Source organism: Rhinoraja longicauda, chromosome 13, assembly GCF_053455715.1.
Source record: "Rhinoraja longicauda isolate Sanriku21f chromosome 13, sRhiLon1.1, whole genome shotgun sequence".
In the NCBI taxonomy this organism is placed as follows: Eukaryota; Metazoa; Chordata; class Chondrichthyes; order Rajiformes; family Arhynchobatidae; genus Rhinoraja; species Rhinoraja longicauda.
This window is the reverse complement of record NC_135965.1, coordinates 22,359,729-22,371,926: the sequence shown is the minus strand read 5'-3', so window position 1 is coordinate 22,371,926 and position 12,198 is coordinate 22,359,729. Positions and strand designations below refer to the sequence as shown.

The 12,198-nt window shown below is 42.8% G+C and overlaps 1 protein-coding gene across 1 annotated transcript in view; it reads left to right on the top strand.

Moving 5' to 3' along the window:
- LOC144599054 (IgGFc-binding protein-like) overlaps positions 1-12,198 on the top strand; it is a 188,162-nt gene that overhangs the window by 137,004 nt on the left and 38,960 nt on the right. The window contains exons 75-81 of the mRNA XM_078409777.1: positions 393-592; positions 1,982-2,126; positions 4,718-4,965; positions 6,781-6,958; positions 8,615-8,723; positions 9,175-9,269; positions 11,585-11,761. Of these exons, the coding sequence (XP_078265903.1) occupies positions 393-592; positions 1,982-2,126; positions 4,718-4,965; positions 6,781-6,958; positions 8,615-8,723; positions 9,175-9,269; positions 11,585-11,761 (1,152 nt within the window). The remainder of the gene's footprint in view (positions 1-392; positions 593-1,981; positions 2,127-4,717; positions 4,966-6,780; positions 6,959-8,614; positions 8,724-9,174; positions 9,270-11,584; positions 11,762-12,198) is intronic.

Here is a 12,198-nt window from a genome sequence, read left to right as displayed (position 1 = left end):
ATCTCTGGAAAACATGGATCACTGACGTTTTGGGTCGGAACCTTTCTTCAGACTGATAATGTATTACAGCCGGTCAGGCAGCATCTCTGGAGAAAAGGAATAGGTGACATTTCTGGTCAAGACCCTTCTTCAGGAAGAGTCTCAGTTTGAAGAAGGGTTCCAAAATGTCACCTATTCCTTTTCTCCGGAGCTGCAGCCTGACCCTCATAGTTACTCCACCATTTGTGTGTATCTTTGGTGTAAACCAGCATCTGCAGTTCCTTCCTACACTGTAGGAATAATGTATGACATTCTGTGCATGACATAATATGTTGGATGACCCCACAATTATTTTGAATAAGCTACACTAAGTGAAGAGAAGTGATTGTTTATTACCTGCATGCTTTCTTTAGCACCAACCTGTCCTAGTGGTAGCCACTATGAGACTTGTGGCACAGGTTGTCCCACTACCTGCATGGAGTCATCTGCACCTGACAGCTGTCTTCTACCATCTGTTGAAGGATGTTTCTGTGACCCTGGATACACTCTTAGTGGAGACACCTGTATTCCGAACAGTCAGTGTGGCTGTGAGCACAACAACAAATATTATCAGGTAAATCCATTTGCTTGTAATAATCACACAAGTTGCTTGAATATAAATGAATTCAAAATGCATTTAAAAGAAAGACACACAAAGCGCTGGAGACACCCAGCAGGTCAGGTAGCATCTCTGGAGAAACTGAACATATTAGTGCTTCTGTCAGCATCAAAGACAGACAGCAGTTACACTGGAGGCTGGTTAAAAAGTAAAACGTAGATACGATTCCCGTTGCTCCCCGTTCTGCTACTCCACATTGTGGCCTTTGGTGGGTTCCCAAGCCTGGATTTTCTGCTCGTGAAGCTTCTTGGGTATGGACTCTGCGCCAGAAACATGGAGATGGTCAATAACGCAATGTGGCCCAACGTTGTCCAACAACCCTAGAGCAGCACAGATAGACACAAAGTGCTGGCTGATGGGTGGGTGGACAAAGTCCAGAGATGGGGATAGTCTTTGAGGTCCCTCGTATCCAGATCACTCATAGTCTCCAAATGAACATAAAATGTTTTGGGTTTAAATGACTCTTTTAGAACTTTTCTTTGTTGTTTGCTACGACAGAAAAACATGCTTCCACCAACCTGCGCAGCAAAACTCAACACTACAGACCTGCCTCAGTGTCCATCCCTGCTCCCCCCACCTTGATTTGATTCCCGAGATTGTCCTGTCGGATAAACGCACATCTGATTTCCCTCTGGCCAGCCTTTCGGTTAGCACATCCAATAAAATGGCAAGGAGAAATACTTTTCAGACAGATTTGTTTTTAATGTTATTTAAATAATAAATTATTTGGGCTTGAAGTAGCACGATTCCTTTCGTAGCGCTTGGTTGATCTGTGAGTAAACAATGGCCACCTTATTCTGTGCCAATGAAATGATATCCTGTTTCCATGCTGTACGACTCTTTGACTTTTTAACTACAAGGCTGCTTCGGCAAGGCCACCAGCATAATCAAGGACCACTCTCACCCCGGTCACTCCCTCTTGTCCCCTCTCCCACCAGGCAAGAGGTACAGAAGTGTGAAAACGCACACCTCCAGATTCAAGGACAATTTCTTGCCAGCTAATATCAGGCATCTGAAGCATCCTATCCCCAACTCGAGAGTGGTTCTGACCTCCCATCTACCTTCTTGGAGACCCTCAGACTATCTTTAATTGGACTCTACTGGATTTTATCTTGCACGAAACATCATTCCCTTTATTCTGTGTCTGTACACTGTGAATGGCTAGATTGTAATCATGTACAGTCTTTCCATTGACTGGTGAGCACGCAAAGAAAAAAGCTTTTCACTCTGCCTCGGTACACGTGACAATGAACTAAACTTCAACCTTCAAATGTATAACCATTCAGCTATTTCTCACGTTGAACCATTTGCTTTAACAGTGTCATCTTGTTGGATTTGTTTCAGAGGTATGAAAGCTGGCTCACATATGAAAACTGCACGGAGCGCTGTAAATGCATGGGCAACAACGTCACTCTCTGTAAAACCACGGCTTGCGGACTGCATGAGATATGTGGGATATGGGATGGAGTTCTGGGCTGCCAGATGCAAGGTGAGTGATTGTACGAAAAGAATAAAATACAGACCCACGACTGCATAAATGTTATTGTTCGTGGGACCCACTGAGTCATTGCATTTGTGAAATGTCAAGATGTTTCAGACATTGAATCCTCAAGACTGCTTTGAGTTCAGTTTTTCTATATTTCTAGTAAAAATATACTAGCTAATCTGCTTTTTAATTCCATTTCCCATTGATGGAAACTGTTGCTAGCTGATTAATTAAGTCAGTATTGAAAGTAAATGTTTTCATGGAACAGTAGAGCACAGGAACAGGCCCTTCGGCCCACAATATCTGTGTCGAACATGATGCCAAGATGAACTGATCTCCTCTGCCTACTCATGATCCACACTCTTCTATTCCCTGCATATCCATGTGCCTATGTAATAGCCTCTTAAACACCACTATTGTATCTGTCTCCACCACCACCATTGGCAGCACGTTCCAGGCACCCACCACCCTCTGTGTAAAAAAAACATGCCTCGCACATCTATCTATATACTAAAACTCTCGTTTGTTCCCGAAATACAGCCAAAACGGCACACAGTAGTGCAACAATTTGAGGCCCACCTAACTCACCATTGGCCTGCGGTTCAAATGGTTGTTATATTTTAAAGGTTTTTCACTTTAAAAAATTTTATAATCACTTTTTAAACTTTAATAAGTTCCTTTTCCGCTTGCCCTGCCCATCAGCCGGGCCTGTGCAGTAATACCTCCGTCACAATGACGCCAATGAGTGTTCCACGTCACAATGGGAACCCAACGGGTCCGCGCCTACGCAGTTGGGGCCCATTGATCTAATACTTATGTACCTTGAAACTATGCCCTCTAGTATTTGACATTTCCATGCTGGGAAAAAAGTTCTGACTGCCTACCCTATAATTTTAGGGTCTCTCATACTTTTATATTGTTCTATTAACCATACCCAGTACTGTAATTTGTAACAAAAAGGTTATTTTGACATTTTGGGTCGGCACCCTTCTTCAAACTGATTTACTTTACTTTAGTAGTTACCTTGGATACAGCATGGAAATAAGCCTTTCGGCCCATCATGTCTGCGCAGCCAGCAATCACCTCTTGCAAAGTTACAAGGGTCACTGGCACGAAGCTACACACCTTCATTGGGACCTTCATTGTGCTGCTTTTTATTGGAGTGAAACAGAATGGTTGAATTCCTGGCATAGCAGGAGGCCATTCTGCCCATTGCGAGCATGCCAGACAAAGTACTTTGCAGTTTTCTTGTTTGTTCCAGTTTTCAGTGTGTCACCTTCTAGGTTGGGGTTTTTCAGCTTTAACTTTAATCTTCTTCCTTTACATCTTTCCAATATCATCATAACCACATAATAACATCACCCTCATGTTTTATACACCACTATAAATTCACCGCTGAGCCTCCTGCGCTTCAAGGAATAAAGTCCTATAGGTTGAGGTTCAGATTTATCATTGTCACGTGTACCGAGGTACAGGCAAAAGATTTGTTTTGCATGCGATCCAATCAAGTCATATACATAGTTACAATCAAGTCAAACTCAACTACAATAGGTAGAGCATAGGGGAAGATATATAGAGTGCAGAATATACTTCTCAGCATTGTAGCGCTTCAGGACCACGGACAATGTCCTATGTCTGCAATGGGAAACAGGTGAATCAGGTAGCACCCTAGCTTATGGAAGGACCGTTCAGAAGCCTGAAAACAGAGGAGAAGAAATTACTCCGCACTTGCAGGTGGTACGTCCTTTCAAGTTTTGGTATCATCTGTCAGACGGGACCTGGTAGAAGAAGGAATGACTGGGTGGAACAAGTCTTGGGATTATGTTGAGCATGGAGAGGGTAGAGAAAAGGTTTAGCAGAATGTTGCCTGGATTAAGGGATAATACCTATGAGGAGTGGTTAGGAAAATTTGGACTGTGTTCTCTATAACGCCGGAGGTTGGGGCGAGATCTGATAGAAGTATGTAAAATGATGAAAGGCATAGATGGGGTAGACAGTCAGAACCTTTTTTTCTAGGGTGGAAATGTCAAATACTAGAGGGCATAACTTTAAGGTGAGAGGAGGGGGTTGCGTTCATCAGCAGCCTGTGTGTGTGGAGCAGACTAGCAAACAGCGCAGCACGTCATTTTCGACTGGACTGTCCTCCGTCCCCCTGGTGGAGGGGTAGACCTCACGGCCCTTGACAACAGCACATTGCACTGGCTGGAGGACGTTACATAATTTCTGCTGCCTCAAACGCAAGAAGAAGAAGCAAAGTTTAAAGGAGAAGTGTGGCACATGTTTTTTTTTACACAGAGGATAGTAAGTGCCTGGTATACTCTGCTGGGGTGGTGGCGGAGGCAGATGCAATAGTGGCGTTTAAGAGGCTTTTAGGTCAGCACATGGATATCAGGAAATGGAGGGATATGGATCATGTGGAGGCAGAGGCAATTAGTTTAACTTGGCATCGTTCGATATGGACATTGTGGGCCAAGGGACCCGTTCCTGTGCTGCACGGCTTTATGCTCAGATATGTTCAGATAGATGCTCTATGGTGGAAGACTGAGATAGGTTGGTAGATGACAATACTTCACATGTTAAATGTTTCTCTACAGTTCGTGCCACTTGCAGTGCCTCAGGAGATCCTCACTACAACACGTTCGACACGCGTGTTCATCACTTCATGGGAACGTGCACGTACGTGCTCTCTAAGCTGTGCATTGCATCTTCAAGCCTACCTTACTTTGATGTGTCAGCAACAAATGAGCATAGAGGGGCCAACACCAAAGTGTCCTACGTTAAATCCGTACACGTGGCTGTACACAACAACACAGTTTCAATCATGCAAGGTCGTAAAGTCCAGGTGAGTATTTTTATTCAGGGTTATTTTTTTTCAAAACTATTACAGTACATACCTTAGCACTCAGCTTTTAAACTCATGATCAGTCTGGAGATTGGGTAAAACAGAGACACAAAGTGCTGGAGGAACTCAAGTGGGTCAGGCAGCATCTGCGTAGGGAATGGACAGGACACGTTTTGATAGAAACATAGAAAATAGGTGCAGGAGGAGGCCATTCGGCCCTTCGAGCCAACACCGCCATTCATTGTGATCATGGCTGATCGTCCCCAATCAATAACCCATGCCAGCCTTCTCCCCATATCCATCGATTCCACTAGCCCCTAAAGCTCTATCTAACTCTTTCTTAAATCCATCCAGTGATTTGGCTTCCACTGCCCTCTGTGGCAGAGAATTCTACAAATTCACAACTCTCTGGGTGAATTTTTTTTTTCTCACCTCAGTTTTAAATGGCCTCCCCTTTATTCTAAGACTGTGTCCCCTGGTTCTGGACTTGCCCAACATTTGGAACATTTTTCCTGCATCTAGCTTGTCCAGTCCTTTTATAATTTTATATGTTTCTATAAGATCCCCCCTCATCCTTCTAAATTCCAGTGAATACAAGCCTAGTCTTTTCAATCTTTCCTCATATGACAGTCCCGCCATCCCAGGGATCAATCTCGTGAACCTATGCTGCACTGCCTCAATTACAAGGATGTCCTTCCTCAAATTAGGAGACCAAATCTGTACACAATACTCCAGATGTGGTCTTACCAGGGCCCACTACAACTGCAGAAGAACCTCTTTATTCCTATACTGAAATCCTCTTGTTATCAAGGCCAACATTCCATTAGCTTTCTTCACTGCCTGCTGTACCTGCACACCAACTTGCAGTGACTGGTGTACAAGGACACACAGGTCTTGCTGCACCTCCCCCTTACCTAACCTAACTCCATTGAGAAAATATTCTGCCTCCTTGTTTTTGTCGGCAAAGTGGATAACCTTACATTTATCTATATTATACTGCATCAGCCACGCATCTGCCCACTCACTCAACCTGTCCAGGGTCACCCTACAACCTCCCAACATCCTCTTCACAGTTTACACTGCCACCCAGCTTTGTGTCATCCGCAAACTTGCTAGTGTTGCTTCTAATTCCCTCATCCAAATCATTAATATTTATGGTAAACAATTGTGGCCCCAACATCGAGCCTTGCGGCACTCCACTCGCCACTGCCTGCCATTCTGAAAAGGACCCGTTTACCCCTACTCTTTGCTTCCTGTCTACCAACCAATTTTCTATCCATGTCAACACCCTACCCCCAATACCATGTGCTCTAATTTTAGTCAACAATCTCCCGTGCGGGACCTTATCAAAGGCTTTCTGAAAGTCTAGATACACTACATCCACTGTTAGACTATGTTAGACTTTACTTTCGACTTTAGAGATACAACGCAGAAGCAGTCCCTTTGGCCCACCGAGTCTGCACCGACCATCGATCACCCCGTATACCAGCTCTATCCTACACACGAGAGACAATTCACAGAAGCCAATTAGCCTACAAACCTGCATGTCTTTGCAGTGTGGGAGGAAACCAGAGCACCCAGAGAAAAACCACGCGGTCACGGGGTGAATGTACAAACTCCGTACAGAAAGCACCCCCAGTTAGGATCAAACCCGTGTCTCTGACCCTGTAAGGCAGCAACTCTACTGCTGCGTCGCTGTGCTGCCCTGCGTTTTATTTCTTAAGGTCAGGTGAAAATTGTTGATGTAGATTGGGATTATTTAATTGCGATCCCTTGCTCTTAAATAAATTGTGGCATTTTTGTTCTGTTCGATAGCTGAATGGAGAATGGGTAAACCTGCCCGTGTCGATCACGGACCTTCTGGTGGTACGGATAAGCGGTGGCTACGTTTTACTGGAGACTAACTTTGGCTTGTTGGTGAGGTTTGATGGTTACCACCATGTAGACGTGTCTGTGCCGTCCATATATTCTGGACTGCTTTGTGGTCTGTGTGGTAAGCCCATACTTGTAATTATTCAAAAACCTCCCTCACCTGTATGCACCTATCACTCACCAGTCCTGCCCCTCCTCTCCTCCAGCTTTCTTCCCATCTGTATTTCCCAATCACTCACCAGTCCTGCCCTCCTCTCTTCCAGCATTCTTCCCTCCTCCAGCCACAATCAGTCTGAAGAAGGGTCCTGACCCGAAATGTCACCTCTGTATGTTCCCCAGAGATGCTGCCTGACCCACTGGGTTACTCCAGCACTTTGTGTCTTTTCTTATAATGCTTTGATGGTCACCGAGTGTATGCATACCCTTTTATGTCTTTAAATGTAGGAGTGGTATTCATTTTTAACTGCCAAACAACTGTTTTGAGAAAAGAATCCAAGTCTGTCCAACCTCTCCCTGTAACTAATACTTCTAAATTCAGGTATCATTCTGGTAAACTTCGTCTGCACCCTTTCTAAAGCCTCCGCATCCTTCCTGTATTGGGGGCGACCAGAACTGCACACAATACTCCAGATTCAGCCTGACCAAAGTCCTGTAAAGCTGCAACATGATTTCCTCACTCTTATACTGAATGCCCGACCTACAAAAACAAGTAGGCCACATGCCTTTTTTAGCACTAAATAATAAATTCCATATGCTACCAATCCGCCTGTCACCCTGTGTGTATCTCTTTAAAGAATGATGTTTACTGGACTCTTCTACTCTTAACATGTTACTGGTGACATTTGTTGGATATTCATTACTAAATAATTATCAAACCAGTGGTGCAATGGCACAACAGCTAGAGCTGCTGCCTGACAGAGCCAGAATCCAGGGTTCCATCCTGGTGGAGTTTGCACGATCTCCCTGTGACTGTGTGGGTTTCTTCACACATCTGAAAGGTTTGTAGGTTAATTGGCCATTTAAAATTATTCCTCGTGTATAGGTGAGTGGTAGAGTCAGAAAGTTATTGATCATAATGTGGCAGAAATAAAATGGCATTAGTGTGCGATTAGTGTAATTGGATGCATAATCGTGGTCACGGTGGGCTAAAGGATGTGGTTCAGAGCTGGATTATTCCATGGCTGAAAGACTTACTTTGCACCAGATGCCGTTATATTTCAACCAGTGCCGAGAAATCTATTTTGACGTAATCTGTTGATAATTTATGTATTAAAGCATTTTCAACAGCATTATTGCAAAACATTAGAAATGGAAAAGATATTTCAGGGAGGAACCCTTCATTGTCACAGAATACTTTGTTTTAGTTTTAGAGATACAGCTTGGAAACAGTCCCTTCGGCACACTGAGTCCACGTCGACCAACGATCACCCCATTCACACTTGTTCTATCCCACACACTAGGGACAATTTACAGAAGCCAATTAACCTGCAAATCTGCACATCTTGAGGATGTGAGAGGAAACTGGAGCACCCAGAGGAAACCCACACGGTCACAGGGAGAACGTACAAACTCCGTGCCGACAACACCCGAGATCAGGATCGAACCTGGGTCTCTGGTGCTGTGAGGCAGCAGCTCTACCATTGCACCACTGTGCAGCACATTTCCAACAGCATTATTGCAAACATTAGAAACGGAAAAGACATTGTCAGAGCATACTGTCATCAAGAATTGAGCAAATTTCAAACGATCAATGGAAACTTTTTTTTGTATTATTTAGGTAACTCCAACGATAACCCTGATGATGACATTATTATGCCCAATGGCAGTTTTGCAGCAGACTCTAATATGCTTGGAGAGAGTTGGCAAGTCGATAACGGAGAAACTGAGTAAGTTTACCACCAATTGATGTTTTGGGTCAAGACCCTTCTTCGGACATAGGCACAATCATATTTAAGTACAAGAGTTTAAGATAGTCGATTGCACTGAGGCAATATACAAGAATCACCACATTTTCAATGCCATTTTGTACCCTTGAAGTTTCAAAGTTGTTAAAAATGTAGAGTCTTATCTTGGCCATAAAGGCCCGCGTTCCTGGTGGCGGCACTGGGTCGGAGTTGAAGGGGTCGGACAGGCCAGGCAATGCTGTCGATGTTCTCCACAACTGCTCTGACGTTCCGTGCCGCTGAAGGCCGTGTCCGGTCCGCGAGCTCGGCATCTTGGAGCGGCAGCCACTCTAATGGAATCCCAGGCTGTTGCAGGGTCTCCAGCGGCCCACCACTGACACCTCGACCTGCACATATTTCTCATTGCATTTGTTTCTTTTATTTGCAAATTTAGGTGTAATCATGGCGGGAGCGGATTTCAATGTGACCCAGCTGATAAGGAGAATGCAGAAAATGATACTGCTTGTGGGATGATTACAGATCCAACAGGTAGGCATAAAAAAATGAAGCAACTAGTTACCACAGATAACGTACATAAAACCTATAACCAGACAATCCCCAGAATGATCTCAAGCTGATAATTGTGGGATGTAACTCAATTGTTGCAATTCAATGAAGCGATTTCTTCTGTCCACGACCTGCCGTTCAGTACATTTTTCACCCCTGAGAAAAAGATAGACATTCTCACTATGACAAGACACGCTCCTTATTTATGGAAAGCACAAGAGATTTCATGGGAAAATGGAAAATAAGCCATTGGTTAAGAATTCTAATTCAGCAGAATAATGAATGTGCGTAAATATGTTGTAGTTGGAATCTAACGGAGAGATTGAGTAATTTAAGTTACAGTATCATATCTGAGGACAAGATATTTTTTACTAATAAACTTTATTCAGAATAAAATATATAAAAATATATTTAAAAATATATATATATATATGGACAAGGTAAAGATTTTTTTTAATGTCATCATTGACCCATTATGGTACCATATTTTCAATGACACCATTGAATGCATAAACATTGAGTTTATCTGAAATATGTTTGCACATTTTTGGTTTTATATATATGTATAGTGGTAGGAGATAGATAGACAGATAGACAGATAGATAGATAGATAGATAGATAGATAGATAGATAGATAGATAGACAGACAGACAGACAGACAGACAGACAGATAGATAGATAGATAGATAGATAGATAGATAGATAGATAGATAGATAGATAGATAGATAGATAGATAGATAGATAGATAGATAGATAGATAGATAGATAGATAGATAGATAGATAGATAGATAGATAGATAGATAGATATCCTACCACTCATGTGGCCCCTGGGGTGACATCCTTTTCCTTGTTTGAAGGGACCCACCGGACTCAGCCCCTGGACACTTGGACAGGTGCTGGGATAGGAAAGGTTTCGAGGGATATGGGCCAATTGCAGGCAGGCGGGATTCGTGTAGATCGGGTCGGCATGGGAAAGTTGGGCCGAATGACCTGTTTCCACGCAATATGACTCTACAAAAGAAAACTAAATAAGATTTGTACCCCAGTTTATATGATTCATAAATTAAACTAAACTAAACTAAATTTTGTAGAGGTATATAAAGTCATGAAGGGGATTGAAAGGATGATTGCAGAGTCTTTTACCCAGGGTAGGGGAAATTGAGAACCAGAGGACATAGGTTTAAGGTGTGAGTGTAAAGATTTAATCGGAACCTGAGAGGGTGGTGGGAATATGGAACGAGCTCCCAGAGGAGGTACATGGATAGGAAAGGTTTCAAGGGATATGTCGCAAATACAGGCAAAAGGGATTACTTTAGATGGGTCAGCATGGATGTGTTGTGCCAAAGGGCCTGTTTCTGTGCTCCTTGACTCTTTGACTGCCAGGATGCCCCTCCTTGGAATTAGTTAGCAGGGGAGAGCAAGAGGATTTGTTATCATATCATATTTCTGTGTATGAATTTGGCTATTACTCCTATTGAACCATTGCTTCTATCCCACTTTAGAGAACATTTTGAAATCATTAAATCCTCTCACCCCTGATGAAATCTAACAAAACAGAATTTTGCCTCAAATTAACCCCAGTTTAATCAATGCGTTATGAAATATGGAAGTGCAAAATAACTGTGCGTGTATGGGACGATTACCTAGTTTAATGCAGTCAAAGCAATTAAGCTTTCTGCTTGTTAAAATACTTTCTTTGTTCAAAATGCAAATAAACCACAGGATCATTCTGCAACATAATTCCAAAGCTTCCCACTCGGTTTTACACATTTAACTTCAATAATTGACACAAAGTACTGGAGTGGGTGAGGTACTATCTCTGGAGTACATTTATATGCAAAGTTTCGGGTCGGGACTTTTTTTAGACAAAGGTTATTGCGGCACTTTGTGCCTATTTTTGTAAACCAGCATCTGCAGTTCCTTGTGGCTCTAACTTTAAAAAATGTTGAATGTCGAAGCAAAGAACTGCAGATGCCTGTTTACAAAAAAAGACTCATAGTGCTGGGGTAACTCAGTGTGTCAGGCAACATCTCTAGAGATTCCGTGACATTTCAGGTCAAGACCATTCTTCAGACTCTGTACAAGGGTTCCGATTGAAACATCACCTATCCATGTTCTCCAGAGTTGCTGCCTGACCCACAGAATTACTCCAATAAAAAAGCTTTTCACTGTACCTCGGAACGCATGACGATAAACTAAACTAAACTCATTGTGCCTTTTTTTCTAAATTTGGTTGCCTGGAATAACGTTCTGAATTGGAAATTTCCGATTTAAATTTAAATATTTTTCTTTCAGGATTATTTAAAGAATGCCACGCAAAAGTTCCTCCCAAGAATTACTTTGACAACTGTGTCTACGATGTGTGCGCTGACGGAGGGCTGTCGACGACACTTTGTTTAGCCCTGCAAACCTATGCTGCCTTGTGCACACAAGCAGGAGTGTGTGTAGAATGGAGAAACAACACGTCATGCTGTAAGTTATACTCTGCAGTACATTGCCAATCTCTACCCTGTCCAAAAATCAAAAAAAATCTTTAGTTGCTTAATATTCTCTCAGACTATTTTGGAACATCAGAAAAGTAATGAAGTAATGGGTAAAATCATTGAAGTGTTATCAAGGGATATATTCAGCAACAGCATGCTGACCCATGCTAAGTTTGTGTTTGGCCACAAAGTTCCAAAACGTGAAAGGGACTACCCTTGCTATCGATGGAAGAACATCACCATGGGGTAACATGGAGTTCCACTACAAACATACACACATGCAAATTGTCCCTAGTGTGTAGGAAGTGGATGAGAACGTGGGATAACATTGAACTAGTGTAAATGGATTATCGATGGTCAGAGTAGACTCGGTGGGCAAAAGGGCCTGTTTCCATTTAGAGACATGCTGGGTCTCTAAACTAAACT